Below are 20,106 nucleotides of genomic sequence, written 5' to 3'. Positions count from 1 at the left end.
GCATACCCCCAGGGGTATGCATACCACAGTTTGGGAACCCCTGCTTTAGGCAATCTAAATAATGTAGTATAGTAAGAGGAAAATTTCACAATAAACCTTACATGTCAACAACAGGCACCCAGTGCAGTTCTTTCTCCTGATCTTTATTTCCCAAAGCTCTTTATTACTTTCATTATTACTGTTTTATCTTGTCTTGCTGCTGCAATCCACAAGCATCTTGCATGACTGTCCCTATTTGGTTGCACTTATTTTTTTCAATCTGAGTCAGAAGGCAGCATAATTTAAGTAAATCTGCTTGTCCTCTTACCAAGCAGCTTCACATCAAAACTCCCTGGGTCTTGCTGTAGTACTTGGCTGATATAAACCTTAAGTAGCAGCAGAAACCAGGTTTGCAACAATCCAGGCCTGGATTTGCTGAGAAAGGAAACCGTATTCCACCAGATGAATAAGAAAATATCCTCCTTTCCCAAGTTGAATCTGAATGGAACACTATCAAGTCATTTAGGGTTCAAATTTGCTCTGCAGCAAGACAAAAACTTTTTACAGATGATTTGTAAAAAAATGTATTAGTGTTGCTATTGTAGTTTGGATTCTAAATTTAATTGGCCATATGTGTGTTAATGTGTTTATCTAAACGTTTCTACTTATGGGCTGCCAGCAAATGCAGCAGGCTTAGCCCTGCAATTGCTAGTCAGAATGGAGCCACATGAGACTCCCTTGAGGGTCTGGTGAGACTATTTAGCCACTATGTAGCCTATACAACTAGCGTGTCAGGACCTGTGTACACCATGCTGCGCTATACTAAGGTGCAGTGCTGTGAAAATATGCCATGCCATGCCATTCGTGTTCCCTGTGTGCTGGGAAGATACCTAGCCCAGAACTTCTCCAATAAGCACTTGTTATATGCCACAGGGTATTTTTCAGCATTCAGCCATACACATGGGAGCAATAAGGTGGTGGTGATCCCTATCACAGTGCGGTGCAGTAAAGATATTTCTAGCCCAGGTAACCAGGGAGTAGGTTAGAGACTGGGGCAGGGGGCTAGACTCAGTGATCTTCTGAGGTCCCTTCCAGCCCTAACATATATGAAATCTATGACAAGTACAGAAAGTGAAGGAGATGCCTCTGTTACATAGAAAGAGCAAGGATGTGACCCTAGGCTTCTCAGCTCAAAACTGAGGGTCTGGCAACATTCAGCTGATTTTGGTAGAGATAAGGGGTAGTAGATCTAACTGTGGCAGAGGGAGGGGGACAAAACTAAACTAACTGGTAAAATGCCATTGCCCAGGCATTGAAAGGGAACACAAGTTATCAACAGTCCTCAGATACCTGAAGGCCAATTTCAGAGGGGATGGAGTTTTTCTCTGTGACCATATGGGTCAGGACTAGGAGTCACAGCCTCATGCTTCAGCAGGGGAAAGTGAGGCTGGTTGGAAATGGGGGGAAGGTTGTGCCTGTCAGGATGGTCAAGCCCTGGAACAGAGATGCGATGGACTCTCCATCCTTGGAAGAGATTAGACAGACACCGAGCCTGGGGCTTGTTTGCTCAGGGATGATCCTGCTTGAGCAGGGGCTGGACTAGACGACCCCATCCAGGCCCACCATGGCCCCAAGGCGCCGTAAAGCTCGCGTCCAGGGAGGGCCGTGTGGCCCTGCTCACCGGACCTGCGGCGCTGACAAAGCGCAGCGTCAAGCTGCCCGGAGCCCTGCGGCGGGGGCGCTGCCTGCCCTGCCCTGCCCTGCCCTGCCCGGAGCCTTGCAGCCGCCTCCCCGCCACACCGCGCCGTTGCTGGAAGTTTATGCATTGCGGATTGCGGCGCGGCGGCCCCGCAGCCCTTCCCGCAAGGCGGCGGCGGCGGCGGGTCCCAGCGCACCTGCCCGCCCGGGAGAGCGGGAAGAGGCGGCGCCGCCGCTGCAGCAGGGCGGGGAGAGGCGCCGCAGTGTGGGGTCGGGGCCGGGCGAGTTGCTACGGGACCGCCGGCTCGCGGCTTGGCTCGGCTCGGCTCGGGGCGGGGCCGGGGCATGAGCCGCCGCCGCCGGGGCCGAGGGCCGGGCTGAGCGGGTGCAGCAGGATGGAGGCCGGGGACGCGCTGTACGAGGAGGAGGAGGAGGCGCCGCCGGGCTACGACTTCGAGCCGCTGCCCGCGCTGCTGGAGGACGAGGTGAGTGCGGCCGAGGGCAGGGGCTGCGGCGGGAGGAGCGCGCGCGGTGCCCGGGCAGAGCCTCCGGGAGCCCGGCCTGCGGGGCTCGGGCTGGGGATGGAGCCGGGCTCCCCCCGCTTTCCTCCCCGGGGAGGGGGAAGCGGCTCCGTGGCTCTCCAGCGCCCGGCACCTGGACCCAGCACCCGAGCAGTCTCCCCCTGCCTCAGCCCCAGCCCCAGCGCCTCGCTCCGCTCTTCCCCCCGCCGCCAAACACCTGCGCCCGGCTCGGGTGGACTCGCCCTGCCCTGCCCTGCCCTGCCCTGCCCGTCTGGGGGCCGCCAGCCTGTGTGTCCTCCTGCTGACACCGGCATGTTGCCACTCACGGGTGGTGTTTCCATTTCGACGGCGAGCAGCACTCAGGTCCTAAACAGGCCCCACGTTTTCCCAAAGAGCCAGGGGAGCCAGCGGCCTTGTGGAGTAGGTGGCTGGAGAGGCTCCTGGCGGCCCCAGGTGAACTTTTAGTACCAGGGCCTCTTTTGCTAGAGATAAGGATGATGATACTCAAAATATTACCATTTTCGGGCCCCCTTTGCATGGCCGCCTGGTTCACCCATGCCTGTGTCCGGCAGTACTGCTAAGGCGCTTTGTTTGGTCTTGTGTTAAAACTGGAGGTTGACTGTGGCGAGCAAACGTAAGTGTGCACCTGCAGCTACTGCGGTCTGGTGGTGCATAGCTTTGGCCTTGCCATGTTGCTGCCTGTATCTTCTTTTAAGTCTTTTGCTTGGTTATAGGGCATGGGGTTTGCATGGTTGCCAATTCTTTAGATCAGCATTTATCAACCTGTGGGTCACGACCTGAGAGTGGGTTGCAAGAATATATAGAAGGGTAGTGAACAAACTTAAAAAATGGATTCTCTTTTAAAGGAGAAAAACATGGGAAACAGAGGCTTTTCCCTCGCACGCTGGGCCAACCTGCAAGGGACTGCTTGGGCCCCACTGTGAGCTGCACACACCAGGGGCCTGGGGCTTGGGAGTGGGGACAGTAGGTCCGGACTGAGGGGCACTGGGTCGGGGCTGGCCGTCAATATTTACAAATGGGTCCTGGTACAAAGAAGTTTGAGAACCGCTGCCTTAGACAATGTCATTTGGACATCTCTTCGGTTTGGCATTTGTTTTGCTGGTTCAAAAAGATGCCAAGCTATTAAAGAGTTTTTTTTTCTCTTTATTTTCTGGTCCTGTGCCAGGGTCTCTTGAGTGTATATTGGCAACATCTTATAGAAGCAAGATATTGGCTGCTGTGGTTCCTCTGCTTTATCTATGGCAGGTGAAAGTGTAAGGCAGGGGCGGGCAATTATTTTGGGCAGAGGGCTGCTTACTGAGTTTCAGCAAGCCATTGAGGGCTGCATGACAGGCAGCCCAGGGCAGATTTAATATTAATTTTCTAAATTTTTTAGGGGCCCTGCGGGCCAGATAGAATGGCTTGGCAGGCCTCATCTGGCCCCTGGGCTGCATTTTGCCCACCCCTGGTGTAAGGTCTATATTGTGTCAGGGTTGATGGTAGTCTTGTGCAGAGTTTAGATTATGGTTTGTATAGGATGGTTTGGATAAAGATGATCCTGGTTCAGGAAGGGGGTTGGACTTGATGATCTCTGGAGGTCCCTTGCAACCCAACTTCTCTGTGATTCTAAAATCTTCCTGATGCTGGAGAGGAGCTCAGCTGGTAAATGTGAGAAAATGAGAGGAGATCACAAAGTTTGGCAAACTCCCGAAGTCTCCAAAAAAAAAAAAAAAAGTGCCGCTGTATTTTAACTGTTTGGTTTGAAGATTTTTTAAAATGTATTTATTTATTCTTTAATCTGAATGGGTTATGCCAATCTGAGTTCTAACCAGTGATTAGTACTTTAAGGGGAAATATGTTCAGTTTTTCATCCTGCTTGTACCTGTATGTTCATGGGAGACCCTGCTACACATGCAAATTTAAGTTTGATAGCAACCAACTATAAAGTTAGTTCATTTTTGAGGTCTAACTTTGTAGCTGGTTGGAGCTGTTTATCATTTGATAAGTACTTTGCACACACAGCTGGTCTCATGTTTAATTGTGCAATTACCTTTTAATTGTGCAACACCTGTAACATGTAAAGGGGGCCTAAGACCCCTCCCCTATCTGTCACTAAGTTTGAATGTAGGTCTTTAAAACCTTTGACTTCTTTGGTGCCTAACACTACAAATGTTCTCAAGCTTTTTCCAGTAGATTCCTAAGTACTTAAAGGTCTGCCTGTCCCAAGTGCCTCAATCTTGACAGTGCTGAATAGGCAGTCTTAGTTCATGCCTAGTCCCTGTTGGGGTCTGAAAACTGGATACTTCCAATCTGGCAGATGTTCTCAGTGTAGTTCAGTTAGAAAGAACACTTACTTCAAACACTGTAGGGAATTTTTACATGTTTTTCTCATGCGGCGACGGGCACTTTTAATTAATGAGCTGTGCTAATTTAAAGTGCCTGCGTGTCATGTGTATCAGTGGCTCAGCACAGAGATGTACTGTGCTACAGTGGTGCTGGCTCCTACCCTGGGGGTCTTTAAAAGGAGGCTGGATGAACACCTTGCCAGGGTCGTTTGACCCCAGTACTCTTTTCTGCCATGGCAGGGGGTCGGACTTGATGATCTGCTCAGGTCCCTTCTGACCCTACCTACTATGAAACTATGGTACTGTTGTTCTGTGGGGCCAGGCCAACTCTCAGGATCTCAAAATTGCACTGTTAGATGAGAGAGTGTGACACCGGAGTGTCTAAATATTGTTGATACAAAGATGAGTTTCTCCAATATAGCATTTTCACCTGTTTCACCCTCTTCAGATATATGTGGTACATATACACAAAAAAAATCAATTAGGTGCATACACCCACCCCAGGCACATATACACGTACTACCAACTCAGGCACATACACATCCAAGATTGCCAGTCTAGGCACATGCACACCTATCACCAATTCAAGCACATACACACTATACACACTGAAAATTAGACAAAATCAGCTGTCAATATCCACACACTCCAATACACATACACAGATCGTTAATTAGCATATGATAATATATATCATACACCACACACCTACACATACACACAGGTGAGTTCCTAACTTGGGTGGTGTATATGTGTGTGCTTAGGGTACTTGGGATACCTAGGGTGCTTGGTAACTATGGGAGGGGGAGTCAAAGGTCAAAGATTTCCAGAAGGAGGGGAAGAAGGGAGATGGATGGGGGTTAAGATGAGAGGGGAAAATAAGAGAGTGAAAGTTGCTGGGGCTGGGATTAGAACCGGCAGACTGGAAGGGAGCTGGGGTTACTTGAGGTTAATGTGTCCTGGGGTTATTTGGGGTCACCTGGTGCTGGGGTGGAAACAAGGGAAAAAGTCCGGTGGCAAGGAGGAGACAGCCAGGAAACTGAGGGGCAGAAATCTGGGAGATAGCCAGGAAATCAAGGAGGAGGGTCGGGAGGTCAAGAAGACAAAAACCCAACTTGAGGTTTCAAAATAACAGGTTTTTTAAACAAACACATTACACAGCCCCACAAAGTTATTGGTTCTCCCCCCCACACATGTACACGTGTACATAGCAGGAGAGAGAGAGGCTTGGTGGAGGGATTGAAGTCAAAGTGTGTAGGGACAGAGTCCAGGTCCTTTGCTTGGGGAAGGAAGGTGGGTGATAGCTGTGAGTTGATCCTTGATGACCAGTCGGGGTCTTCTCCAGCAAGGTGTTGTCCCGAGGGGGGTCGCTGGCAAGTCCTCTGGGTGGATAGGTATTGTGGTGTAGTGCTGGTCCAGATGGAGAGGGCGTCCCAAGGAGGTTACCCTCTACCACCCCTTTTATAGGAGTGGGCTACATGTGTCTCCTATGGGAGGCACATGTCCAGGCAAGGACAGTCCTAGTGTACTGAGCATGTGCACTCCAGGCAAGGACGTGCAGTTCCAGGTGTCTGTGTTGCAATAGTGGGTTGGCTGATCTCTGTAGGGTCTTTGTCTTTCAAATGCTGGGTCCCTGGTTCCTGGGTGAGTCAATGGAAGGCAATAGTCCGGTTGTTGAGCTGATGGTCCAGTTGACTATTCAGTAGAGGCCTGCTACCATTGTATCTCAAGCACCCTTATTCATCCCCATTCATTCAGGAACCAATTTACATAGGAGGGGTAGGTGTGAGTCACAGTTGCAACAGTGTGTAGGGAAGGGGACACAAGATGGAGGCTTGACATACAAGATGGAAACTTGACATTACATTACTTTACAGACACAGGCCTAAACCATACAATATTAATTTGAAACAATAAAAATCAATGTAAAAATGATAGGAACACAATATAATACAATATAAAACAGTAAATATCAATACAAACATAACAGAACACTATTTACAATATTAAAAGGGGCTTATTACAGTAATAGCATACAAGAACTTAGCTTACCTAGTACTACTTGTAATCACTTATAAGGGATAGAGAGGGCAGAGAGAAAGTCAGAAATGGTTGGGGAAGGGGAGAGAATGCATTTTAAAATAAAATTAAAAAAAGAAATACTGGGGGTTTTGCTACAGTACAGGCAAAAATGAGAGCCTCAAGTGGTAGGTGCTTCAAAGGGCAGCCTGTTAAGGAGGGAAGGATGAGTACATGGAGAAAGAGAGGAGTCCTGCTCAGGTTAAGTAAGGCATGAGGATTAGGCAGACAAGCAGCAAAATGAGCAGAACGTAGAAAGGCACCAAAAGCCAAACTCTGGTCTTCTGAAAGGTGCCTCCTAAATATATTAATTTGGCATAGCTGATGAAAGGGTGAGGCCATATTGTGTAGAGAGGCTCTGGTTTGGAATGACGGGCAGGTTGCAACCTCCGCTTTGCAGTGGAGGCTGCCCAGAGGTTTCTCTTTAACAGGATGGATACTAGCATTCAGAAGTGAGTAAGTAGAAGAACTTTGTCTCAGATTCTGCACTTGATGCATCGATCTAATGGCGCTAAAGAAAAAGGAACAGTTCTAAATTGGTGTTACTAATACTGATAATAATGATAATATTTGGAGGAAAAGGTGATTTCAGTACTTAACACCACCAGTAGGATCACATTATCTCTTTCTGGATCCTGTTAGGTGACCTCCACCTTGCAGAATGCAACCCATGGTAGAGAAGCACAAGTTTTGTCTTTCATATTCAGCTAAACATGAATCCAATTTATTTCCAAGATGGAAACCCATCAGAAGTAGTTCTTATTCTTCCGATTGAACCCAGTTATTAATTTCTGTTGATAGGAAAACTTGTGTTCTGTGTTTGCAATTTGGATGATCTTCCAGACTGCTTTCAGGACATCAAGGATGCATATTAGTGCAATTATAGCAGTCTTAGGAATATTCAGGAGGAGTGTCTTGCCACTCTGATAACCAGCATTGAAGTAATCAAAAGACTGAGAAATAACAGAGAGAAAACTCTTGTATAAATACTTTCGGAAATTATTTTATTTATTACTAAATGGGACATGACAGCCATCCATTGCAGGCTTGTAAAAGTCCTATTTTAATAGATTCTCTCTTTTCTTGTCAAGATCTCTTTGTCCATTGTCCTGTTTGTCTAGGAATATACTATTAATCAAATGCTCTGACTGTGAGTTCCCTTTTTCTCAGTCTGTCTCTATCTTCATATTTAAAATGTTGTCTTTCACATCTATGCCTGCCATAGTGTTTGGCAGCAGGAAGTTATACCAAAAGCTGGTCCTGGACCTTGTAAATTATATGGCCAAGAAAGAATGTTCAGGTTTTGTACCATGCACATTTTCATTTTCAAAACAAAATTCTAACCTTAACCATTAAGATGAACTTCCAAATTTGAATGGTAAGATAAGAAAAGCAATGAGTCTACAGAAGGCCCTCTGTTTGATCTCTTCTTTCACACCATTCATCTTGATGAGCTGTTACTTGAAAGCTTAGTAAAACTTGAACTTGGAGCCAGAGGTTTCAAGCTGGGGGCTTTTGACCAGGGTGTGCTGATAGTCCTCCTAGTGCTTTGGAAACTCAAGGGTCCCTAGCTAGATTCCTCTTAGTTGCTTCTCTGCTGCTCAGTCATACTACCAAATCTGGGATTTTTTCCCCTGCATTAGTTTGGCAGAATGTGTAAGTTTTTGCCTTCCTCTGTAGTGTGGGGCATGGTCATTTTCCTAAGACCTTCTGTGCATATATTAACCAACCACTCCTCTGTCATTGTAGTGGCAGAGTGTTGGCAGTGCCCTTGTCTCCATTGTTTTTACCTCTGGCGTAGTGTAAGACATTCTTGGGGTTTATAGTTTTTTGCCTTTTTGTGTATGAGGGTTTGAAGGGACAGCTTGGGAGTTTGGGGGTAATCTGCAAATTCAGGGGACTGGACTAAGTAGCATCTTCCAATCCTGTATTTGATTTTTACTATAATCCTTTCAGCAACTTGAAACACTTTAGAAATATTTATCTAGCTATAAATTGTTAGTCATTTTTTCTCTTAATGATTGCATTAAGGGAGCAAATAGGTTTTTGGAGATGAAGAATATCTGTCATGTGATTGTTTTGCAATTGCTGCCATATGACTTTCCTGATTAAAGTATGATGATGTATCCAACTTGAACTTTTACACAAGATGGTGGGTCAATATGGGGGTGGAGGAAAATGCCTGTTTTAACAAAAGGACTTTTAATTTCACTGTGGATGAAAGTGTGTCACTGGACAAGACAAAAAAGGAATGACAAATATCTTGAGTATTTGCTTTTCAGGCTGTGAGAAGGAGCAGCTAAGAAAATCGCAGTGGACAGCAATGAAGGAGAGGGCTAATGCTAATCTGTAGTAACTTGAAAGATCATTTCTACTCTAAACTCCTTTTCAGGGTTCATTATGTCTTTTAAACTTTATTCATTTTAAAATAATGTCAGAATAACTAAATTTGACACTTCATTTCCAGGTTTCATTAAATGAAGCATTTTTCTCAATTGGCCATAATTTTGATTCAGTTGTTGAAATGACAGTATAAGGAATAAGGTTTTTGCCTTGAAAAGTTAACACTCAGAATCAGCACTCTCTTACTTGACTTCTCAGCTGCCTGAGATGTTTGAGCATTCTTGTCTTGAAATCTTGTCTTACCCACCATGAGCCCATCCTCTCCTGGTCCTTGTTTTATTTCTAATTGTTCCTTCAGTGCCTTTTGAAGGATCTGTCACCTCCCACCACTTCCTGTTAATTAACTATATGTGCTGTTATGGCTACTGGGCATAGAACATCTAATGGTAATGTTTTCAGTTAATCAGCTTCTTAAAGCATCTGATGTTGGAAGGGGATTGCTGGATATTATAATTTACACAGATACGGGTCATCTGTGTAAATTAGACTGCATAAGGCACTAACAACATCTAAGGGTGTCTCCCTGGTGCGTGCAATCTAATTAGCTTTGCTGTGAAACCAGGCTTAGCCCAGCACACTGCAACACCAATGTGATGATATTTACTAGTCTAGAGCTAGTCTTGGTGCATCTACGCAGTAGACCTGGTAGATCTGGTACATGAGCTAGCCCACCCATAGCCAGCCCAAAACTATATTGTACAGTGTAGATGTACCTGAATGTCTCAAACAACAGACCTTTCTCTGTTCTTGGAATTCCTCCTTGGGGCTTAATAAAGAGCAGCCTGCCACTACTGTGGTAATGGGGTCCAAAGAAGATTTCTTTAAATTACATTATAAATTTACATTATAAATAAATAGTAAATAACTACTGTAATAGGTTCCTATAAAGAGGGAAGGCCTGAGACAAGTTGCAAGTATCAAGGAAGCTGTTTAACTCAAATTTTGACTTTAAAAAGGATAGAAAAATTCTTCCCCTCGAGCATATATTGCACATTCTGAGGCTCACAAAGAAGCCTCCAAAGTCCAAACACTAACTAAACAACCCAACATACCTTTTAAGAAGGCAAGTATTCTTCCTGTGTGGAAGATGGGAGTTCACAATTGATGTGCCTAATCTTACGGCCAGGGACAGACATTACACACAAACTGGTTTAAGTGATCAGAAAGTGGTTTAAACCTGTAACAGAACAGACGTTCAGTGTACATAAACCAGTTTCAAAATGACTGAAACCAGTTTGAGATAAACCTGGTTGAACATAGTATCAGACTTAACTGATTTGGCTCAAACCGGTTTATGCATCGTCTGTCCTAGACCCTTTGCTGGTGTGAGTTAAATCAGAGATCCCCAGCATCCCTGCAAGCTCTCTGAGTTGGGCAGGGCTCTCTGGTCCAGCTCAGCCAAGCTCCCCAGCCTGAGCAAGGACATGCAGGGGTGGAAGTCTGGCTAGAGAGGGGTTTAATTCCTCCCTCCCTGTGCCACCAGCAGAGACCTGAGCCGGGTCTGCCTTGCACCCCCACCCTCCTCCTTGCTCCCTGCCCAGAATAGGCCTCCGGCTGTCCCCTCTGCTAGAGGCTGGAAGGAGTCAGAATAACCCCATCACTGGCCAGGGGGGACTTGTCTTGAGCAGGGAGATGCCTCTCACAGCGTGAGCCCAGGGTCCTATTCTGGGCAGGGAGCGAGGGAAGAGTGCCGGAAGGACCTGACTCTGGTTCCTGCTGGTGGCACAGGGGAGGGGGAAATTAAACCTCTCTCTGGCCAGTTCAGCCTGGCCTGGCCATGCCCTCCCCCCAGCTTCCCTGCAGCCGAGGGCCACTTTAGTGGCCCCTGGTACCTGGGCTGAGCAACTGCAGGCGTGTGCCCACATTTCCTCTGTGCAAAGAGCATGTTTGTCCAGTTACACACCAGTTCAGCCTGGGCAGGTTAGACTAATCTGCAAAGGTTGAATCAGTTCAGGCTCTGGCTTCTTGAATGTCTGTCCCTAGCCTATGTGTTAGAGCCAGGAAACTAACTTTCACTTTCTTTAACCCACATTTCCTTTGACTTAAGTCACTGTGCCTTTACTATTAAGACTATCTTTTTAAAAAAATATGGTTGAGTGTCTCAGTTTTAATAGATCACAAATGTGTTTTCTAATGTTAACATATTGTGAGGTAGTCATGCAGGTTGGCTGTGTTTTAAGAGACTTGCTATACTAAAAGGGATTTAGGCTAAATACTTGAGGATATGGGGTGTTGATCTTTGTCCTAGATAGTTTGAGGACTTCCTTGAAACATGTTAGATTATATATTACATATGACACAATTGGCTACAAGTAATGTCATGAAATACAAAATAATTTATGAATTCATGTCTTGGCAGGAGAATGTGTCCCTTGCTGATATTTTGTCACTGCGGGATAGCTGTCTTACTGAGCAAGATATCTGGGCAATTTGCCTGGAGTGTAGCCATTCTCTGAAGAGTGTCGCCCATTCTGCAATCTTCCAGACACTCTGCATTACTCCTGACACTTTGGCTTTTAACACCAATGGCAATGTATGCTTCATGGAACAACTCAGTGGTAAGTATTTATGCTTCTAGGCAATTTGTTAAAAAGAATGATAACTCATGCTGAGAAGATTAATAAAACGTTATACTCTATTCATCAAACTTTACACAGATTTTAATTGGATTGAAAAGCATATTTTTTTTAATGAATAGATGCATGCCACTCCACGTGAAACTACACAAGACTAGGTTTCAGAATAGTAAAAATGGACCTACATCAATGCTAATGTTGAACAGTTTTCCAATTCAATTTAATAAGTGCTTGCGTCCATGTGTGTATAGTAATCAAAACATAGAAAGAATGTACTCTGGTGTGTTTTCCCATGTGAATTCATTACCCATGAATTTTAAACATTGTCAGTCATAGACTTATGTTTCCACATGTTTGAAAAGACGCAGGCAAAGTATAATCCTTTGCCATTTCTCTAAGCCTTAAAGTAAATGTACAAAATGAAAAAGAAAGTTGGCATTTGGCATCCTTTGTTGAAGCTGGTCATAGATTTGGCAGTAAAATGCATGCGACCTGATAAAGTTTGTACTTAACATGAACTGAGTGATGTCAGTCAGCCTTGCCTGATAAAGTTACCATTTTTCATGGAATTGCTTCTTCTCTAGTCATGAGTGACATGCAGAATATGTGGCTTAAGTGACTGCAGTTCAAAAGTGAACGTTAAGTGTTCCAAACAGCAGCATATAGCAGAATGTACGATCTTCTAGTATCACAGGAGATGGGAGGGTGGCGGGAAATGCTTGGTGTAACAAAAGGACTTTTGATTTCATTGTGGATGAGAGACTGTCACTGGGCAAGACAGAAGAGGAATGGCAAATATCTCTAGTCTTTGCTTTTCAGGCTGCAAGAAGGGGCAGCTAAGAAAACTGCAAGTGGGGAGCAGTGAAGGAGTGGTCTAATGCCAGCCTTTAGTAACTTGAAAGATCATTTCTATTCCAAACCCCTTCTCTTAGGTTTTATTATGTCTCTTAAACTTAATTCATGTTAAAATAATGCCAGAATAACTAAACTTGTCACTTAATTTCCAGATTTTATTGAATGAAGTCTTTTTCTGAATTGGCCATAATTTTGATTTAAATTGTTGAAATGGCAGCTAAAGGAATCAGATTTTTAGATTGTTGAATATTAGTGGTACCACAATTTAAATGAATAAAACATGAGCTTTGAGCAGGTGCTTGGACTAAACTACCTCCTGAGGTCCCTTCCAACCCTAATTTTCTATGACTCCATGATTTAATAAAACAAAAGATAGAAACAACAAATATATATAAGTATATCTGAATTTGATTAATTTTAAAACATACTAATGAGGTTCATGTATTTAAATCTGTTTCACTTCCAGATTCTTACAGCCAGAGGCTGCCTGTGCCACTTGTGGCCAACCTGAAGCACATGCTCCACAAATGGCACCAACAGCCCCTGTGGCATGCTGGAAGGGGACAGGCAGCAAAACAGCAGATAGGGCAGGAAACAAAGAAGAGTAGAGTTAGGAGCAGAAAGCAGAGGAAGTAGATCAGAGTGACACCTGGGGATGGTGGGGGGCTAATTTGCAGCACAGAACCAAAAGTTGACCACCATTGCACTAGCATGATGCTACAGTATTTGGCTTACCTGTGCAGGAGAAATCCCTTTTATTTATTTATTTATTTATTTTTTAAAGGAAATAATCCTTTTAAATATTTATATCTAGGGGTCTTTGTGTGTATTTTACGATTTTGTAAGAATTTTTTTAAGTCTAATTTGCCACAACATTTCTTTAAAAGATACTTACTACTTTTCTTGTTGAAAGAAATAAGGTTGATAGATGAAACATTTTGTAATGCCAAAGATTTGAGATCTTGGTTTCATTTTGGAGCCAAAAAAACAAAGAGTTCACAAGAGACAGAAATCTAAACTAATGGCTGAAAAGTATTTAAGCTATAAATTTGAACACGTGAAGGTACCTCTTTAAATGCTGAGTTTTTTTAATGAAGAAGAAAAGGATATACGATAATGGTGGCACTGTGCTGCTCCACCTTCCCCCTGGACTCTGAGCCACTGGGACACTTCGTATATCCTTTTCTTCTTCATTAAAAAACTCAGCATTTAAAGAAGTACCTTCACGTGTTCAAATTTATAGCTTAAATACTTTTCAGCCATTAGTTTAGATTTCTGTCTCTTGTGAACTCTTTGTTTTTTTGGCTTCAAAATGACTTGCAAGTAATTCACATAGTCGTAGTATGTCTTTCCTTTCTAATGGTGTAACAGTGTGGGTTCCAACGAACAGGGAAAAGAAGGCAAAACTGAGTAGCAGCGCATGCAAAAATACCATAGTTGGAGAGCTTTTTGATCTAATACAAATAATAATGCAGCAGATTTTCCAAATGTAAAGTATTACCCAACTGCAACCTTTAACTCTTCTAAATGGGTTCAGAAGGAGAAAGAAAAGCAAAGAGAAAACCCATAGTCTGTAGGGAAGGACACTACAATAGAATAACATTACCTTCTGTACACCGTAGGAAGGGAATTGTTGCTTACTAGACAGCAGATATAGGAAAGTGGTTCTTGCAGAAAGCTACTATATTTCATAAGCCAGTTAAAAGTATCCCGTAACCAAAGGTAGCATCTGTCTCTGCAGTCAGAACCAGCTAACAGTGATACATTTGTAAATATATATTATATACTGTATTTGTAAATATATTAGTAGCTTTAGTATTCAGTGTCCAGTGTTTAGTTCTCTCAGCCTAAGACAAGATGAGTTTACTATCTGCTTTCACAATAGTGTATTTGTGGCTTTGTTACTGAAGTGCAAGATTCAGGTAGGCTGCTGAATTCCTAAGCTATACATAGATAGCCTAACACCTGTAGTCAAGAATGCTTTTATTTTTGTTGAGAAAAGAGCTTAGTTATTTTTCTTGAATGCAAAATTTATGTCCATTATTTGTGCTGTTGTCACTTTCCACAATTTTTAGTCTGCTCAGAGAGATACTTGGAGATGATCCAAAAGCTTATTGTAACTTGCACCTTTTCAGATGTTTCTCACAGAGTTGATAGGATGTCAGCAGTCCATGATTCCCACTGGGGTCACAGTGCAAACACTAACTATCAAGTTTTGTGGGGCAAGGATTTCTTAGTTGGTCTGATAAAAGCTATCACCCTATGTAGCTGGGATAGAGCTAGGCAAGCTTTTGAATCCAAGACATTCTGTGTCAAGTTTTGATACATTTGATACATTCCAAAGTGGTGGTTGAATTCCTTCCCAACTTGATCCTGTACTTGTATCAAGCTATTACTGAGATTTAAATAACTGGGGACAGAATTTTCAGTCAAGTTCTTGAACCCTGATACTCTCTTTTCTGACCCTGTTGGCTGCAACTAAAATATAGCATACACCCATCTATTAACAAATGCATTTGTCTGCAATGATAGGTTGGAGAAATTGGAAATCTTTTTAGGGTGAGGATTTACTATTTTTAATTTGGCTCTAAATTGCATTTTTCAATTGACATTGGGTCATATGTTAAACACTGACATGTAGAATCAACTCTAGGTTTATAAAATACACTTAATAAGCATTCTGTCTTGTTTAAAATAAATCATACTGGCTTGGGAGCCAAAAACCCTCATGGAAACTGGGGCAACCTGACCATAGGTCATATTCTAGTTTGGGGTTTAAACCGCCTACTGAAAGAACTCTGTGAACTAGAATTTTGAGATCATCCCAAAGCTTCATCTTGTAGATTTGCACCTCCACAACCAAGTTGGTGTTAGGATGTCGGCTGACACTTTGAGCAGCGCAGGTAAGCCAAAGTCAACATGCATGAGGGCTTAAGATGAGTAGTGGCTGATCAATTGTAGGTCTGAATGTGTCCTCTGAAAGGCATGTAGTAAAAAAAAAAACAACATAGCAAATCTGCAGATACTGCTGTGGAAAGAACTCTGAAAAACAATCTGCATTAATGAGACATTCAAGGCCAAAGGAGGGCACAAGAAAATACCAGCTCCAATGCCCAGCAAGGTTGTTCTAGAAAGGTGTCTGTAGCGAGTGTAAGCACTTGACATAGAATTTTTCTTCCCTTTTAGGTATTTTATACAGGTTGATTGATTTGAGTGCAACTTTATAAGTAATCAAAAAACAAGTTTGAAACAAAGGAGCTTTCCCTCTGCTTTTAGCAAGAGGGGTAGCTCTGTTGTTCCCTCAGCACACCTCCCCTGCTGTTCCTCCCTCCAATTCAGATGTTCATCACTTATGAAAAAAGGGGTAATAGAGTAGTTGGTTCCAACAATGGGTAAAGGAAACCAGTCCAGGTTTTTGCTGATGAGCATTATCTGCTTTCTGTTGTGTTGGCAGACCAAGCAGAATGACGAAACTATAGGCAAAATGACACTCAAGTTCTTGATCTCCCAAGTTGAGCTTTGGTGAACGAGCCTGCAGCTTGAGGGGCCAATGAATTGATGGTGAAGTCAGCTGTCTTTGCCTCCTGATTAGTCAGCCTTCCTCTCTTAGGGGTTTTGCTCTTAGGGGTTTTACCTATGATGGTGGTGGTGGAGTGACATATTCCTTATGGTGCTTGAACCATCACCTCTGTACATCGTTGTCTTAGTGGTGCAGAGGAGTGCAAACAAACAGGCTTGTCAATTTTATACAGACTTCATTCTGCAACATAAGATTGCTAAGAAGTACAACAGAAGTATAATAGTCGATTTCTTAATCTGATGCATCTCTCCTTCTTATTTTTTTTTAAGATGATCCAGAAGGTGCTTTTGTACCACCTGAATTTGATATCACTGGAAACACCTTTGAGGCAAGTAATAAACTTCAAATGAAGACCAATCTTAATTTTAGTATCTATAGTATCGAACGCTAGTTTTTCTTGATCTATGATGTTCATGTTTATTTTTGGTATTTAGGAATTGATGATATCTCTGTTATTTTGGAGACATAGGCTGTACATACATTGGATGTAAATTTCAAAGGAACACAAAGTTTTCGTATGTAAACCATTCTTCGCTAGCTGTTAAAATACACAAATCTCTTTTAGCTAAATATTATAGTGGTCTGCCTTAAACTACAGCTGGTCTGTATTACATTTTATATCCTTCATTGGCTAAACTTGTTTGTTCAGGGAATAGCTATGAATTTATGATTAAATATAAAATTTGTTTGCAATCCTCATCAATAAGATAATTCATGGTGGGATAATCAACAATTTTATCTTTGGCTTAATGAAGAAACAGATGGATTTCTATTGCACCACAATCCTCAGATGCTCTACATTGTTAAATTAAATTAGTATTAGATTGTTTACACTAATTCATTAACCTCCCCAATCAGCCACCCCATTGCTAAAGCACATTTTCCCCCAACTAATTTCTATAGAAGAAATTCCTAGATTCACTATTTATTGTAGCTTTTTTTAAATTTATGGTTTGTGTTTTTAGATTGTAACTAAAATGGTTAAATTAGAAACACATTCTGCTGACAGTCAGGGTGTAAGGGAATCTCTGTTTCTGCATAATCTAATACAGATCACTTTATTAATTTTGATGGTTATCTTCTGTATAATCAGTCTTATAATTAAATCTCATGCTCAGCACTTTTTTAATGTTTCTTAGTGAACCTTGGCAATGGAATGCGACAAAAAAAGAAGAGGGAAAAATACAAATATTGTAGATGATGGCAGAGTACTGTTATGGAAGCAGTAGAAACAAAGTTCCTTTTCATTCCTTCCCTCATCACCGAGGGCACTCTAGAAATAATTAAGCAGGCAGAACTTAAGTGACTTAACTGTGTTTCTTCCAGTATTTTGCAAGTGTCAGTTAATTGGGCACTGTTAACAATCTTTATATTCTGACTTGCTTTGGGAATGTAGAATAAAGTTGGTGGCTTTTTATTCCTACAAGACACTAGTATTCTATTTTGTCCAGTTCAGTTTAGCATTCCCACATCTTTCGATCAAGAGGAATAAATCTTTTCTCTTTTCTTTGACCCAAACAGATCTCTTACAGCTGACTGAAAAGGTTCTTGAGTCCAAAATCCTGTAATTTCATTCTAGCTCTTTGAGGTCTTCACCTTTTTTTCCGTTATGCAGAAACATATTTTCTCCTTCAGTCCAAACTCCTTCAGTTATTCCTTTAGTAACAGTGGTCTTGGCTGCCACATGTAAGCATCTGGTTGGCCAGTGTTCGGAAAGCTTAGAGGTTTGGACTTAATTGGCTTAATTTTAGTACATGTTGCTTTTTTTCTGTAACATCCATATCCTCTCCCTGGCCATTCATATTGCTTGCTACCTTCTAAATGCTGAGACCTCCTTCTTAGGAAAGTAGGAGAGGTAGAGGGAGTTCATGAAAAAATCAGACTCCATATGATTGTATCCTCTCTTCTGGGCAATTTCTGCAAGGCCTTGGCTTGAGGGAATATGTGATTTTTCTATATAGGTCCAGCAACCTTTTACAAGTCCTGGGCTGGGACAATCCATATCCAATCTGGGTGGCTTTGGCAGCGTATCAACATCAGGGGCTGGTGGTGAGAAGGGTTTTCTTTGTTCTCCTACTAAAGCCATGCACCTGGGAGCTGTGGCCATGCCTTGCTGCTCCACTTGGCCCCCCTGCTCCCTGGCTGCAGTTTAAGTCCAGCTTCAGACTGGAGGGGAGCTGTGCCAGGGCCAGGGAGTTGGAAGCTGCTTCTTCACTGCTGCCACTTCTCCCTGCCCTCCCCCTCTGCCCTCCTGAACTGCCCAGGCTGGCCCCGGTGCAGTTCCTCTCCAGTTGGAAGCTGCGCTCACACTATAACTAGGGAGCAGAGGAAGGAGGAGGAGGAAACGGAAAAGTGGCAATGTTGTGGAAACAGCTTCTGGGTCCCTGGCTCCCATACAGTTCCTTACTGCTCAGCCTCAACATGGGTATGGGCACAGGCAAAGCCCTGTGGCTTCGTGGGCCATATATTGTCAACCCCAGCTCTCTATTATGGTAATGAGTTTCCCCATTTGTTTGGGGGTTTTGTTCCTTCTGTGGGATGAGAATGTGTGCAGCTACTTGTTCCTGGGACATGGCCTTTTTGTTTGCTTTTTAGTGCAATGGCATATGTACGATTACTTATTAACATACATGTTCAAGGCACTCTGCTGACAGTAGCAACAAAAGATAATGTTTTTCCATGGCCTGTTTCATTATAAAATGAACCTTTAATATTGTAACTCCTAACTGTTTTGATGGTAACCCACCCTGTTAACTACTTTCTGTCAAAGGACAATTGGAATCTTTGGCTGGTCTATATGTAATGTATATTTGTCATCACTTACAGTTAGTGTGACAATTTGCAGTTTCTAGTATATGGAGTCAAAATTAATTTAAAATCATTACTGGATTTAGGGGGAAAAAAGGCTCTTTACAAATCCTTCAGATACAGGCTACCATTCTTTCTGTAAGCAGTAGGCTGTTTCCTTCTTTGTGAATTGCTGGCCCTGAACTTTAATGGAATTGTGACTCCAGTCTAATTAGCAACTAAACTTAGCTGGCACTCACCAGTGTCCCAGAGTAACAGACACGGGCAACACATTGGAATGCACTGCTATTCCAGTATCTGAAAAGGCGCCTTTATAGACTTAGGTTTTGAGTGAGCATTATGGATAGTAAGAGAAAGTTTGGTTTACTGGATCAAGCACAGGACTGAGTAATGGGTATTCTGAGTTCATGTGTATTCTGGGAAAGTCAGTAAATCTTTCTTTTTTCCCAGCTGTAAAATGGCAATGTTTAATTGGCAATGCTAATTTCAGAGCAATTAAAAAATTTCAAAGACTAAAATTCAGCACTGGAGAGTTAAGTTTAAGGTACTACTGAGATGCAATTAGCAGAGTTGTTATAGATCACCAGATACTAAGGTGAAGGTGGCTATGGAAAGAACTTCCAGTACTGTCAGTGAAAAAGTCATCGCTTAGAAAGGCTCTCAATGACTTTTCAAAATTTGTTTTAGCCAACCTGATGACCTAGTGCTAGCACAATGTAAGGGTCATAATCAGACAGCTGGGGAGTGATGTGCAGTCAGTATGCCTGCCTGCTTTTAGAAGGGAGGGATCCCAAATCTGGGGTGCGAGTGAGAAGCTTCAGTGGCTGCTCCATTTCCCTCCTAAACTGGTCCAATACTTGGATGCAGTTGCCTGATTAGGCACTGCTCCAGCCCTTTTTTACTAGTGTAGGATTGTGGCAGTGCAAGGAAAAGGAAGAATGCTGATTGGATTATTTATTTTCCTACAGGACAGCATTTAATGTAGTAAACATGAGGAGGAATCTAGAAGGACTTTATTTTTAATTGGACACTTTTAAGGTTTTAGATCTACTTCCATATAGACTGTTGTTAACAGTAAAGTATAGAGGGAAGTAGCAGCAAAAAGAGAAAGAAGAAAGCGTAAGGTATCAAAGACCTATTTATTATTATTGTTGTTGTTGTTATTATTATTTCAAAGGCAGACACTTATGACCAGTTGTCATCTGTCTAAGCCTGCATGCTTCTTAAGCTGATGCTGAGCATGTTGACTTTTGGTCTGTAGA

The 20,106-nt window shown here is 42.9% G+C and overlaps 1 protein-coding gene across 2 annotated transcripts in view; it reads left to right on the top strand.

The window, feature by feature from the left end:
- The first annotated feature begins 1,878 nt into the window (after nt 1-1,878).
- Nucleotides 1,879-20,106, top strand: part of KNDC1 (kinase non-catalytic C-lobe domain containing 1) — a 137,463-nt gene continuing 119,235 nt past the window's right edge. Inside the window, exons 1-3 of one of the 2 annotated variants that reach the window (XR_002089353.2) lie at nt 1,879-2,162; nt 11,385-11,583; nt 16,306-16,364. Coding sequence is in view for 1 of the 2 variants with exons in the window: in XM_019484195.2 (XP_019339740.1) it covers nt 2,073-2,162; nt 11,385-11,583; nt 16,306-16,364 (348 nt within the window). In the remaining variant the exon portion in view is untranslated. The remainder of the gene's footprint in view (nt 2,163-11,384; nt 11,584-16,305; nt 16,365-20,106) is intronic. The other variant, XM_019484195.2, reaches the window with a different exon arrangement.

This window comes from Alligator mississippiensis, chromosome 6 (genome assembly GCF_030867095.1).
Source record: "Alligator mississippiensis isolate rAllMis1 chromosome 6, rAllMis1, whole genome shotgun sequence".
Lineage (NCBI taxonomy): Eukaryota > Metazoa > Chordata > Crocodylia > Alligatoridae > Alligator > Alligator mississippiensis.
Note: the sequence above shows the minus strand (reverse complement) of the source record. Positions and strands in the feature narration are given on the sequence as shown.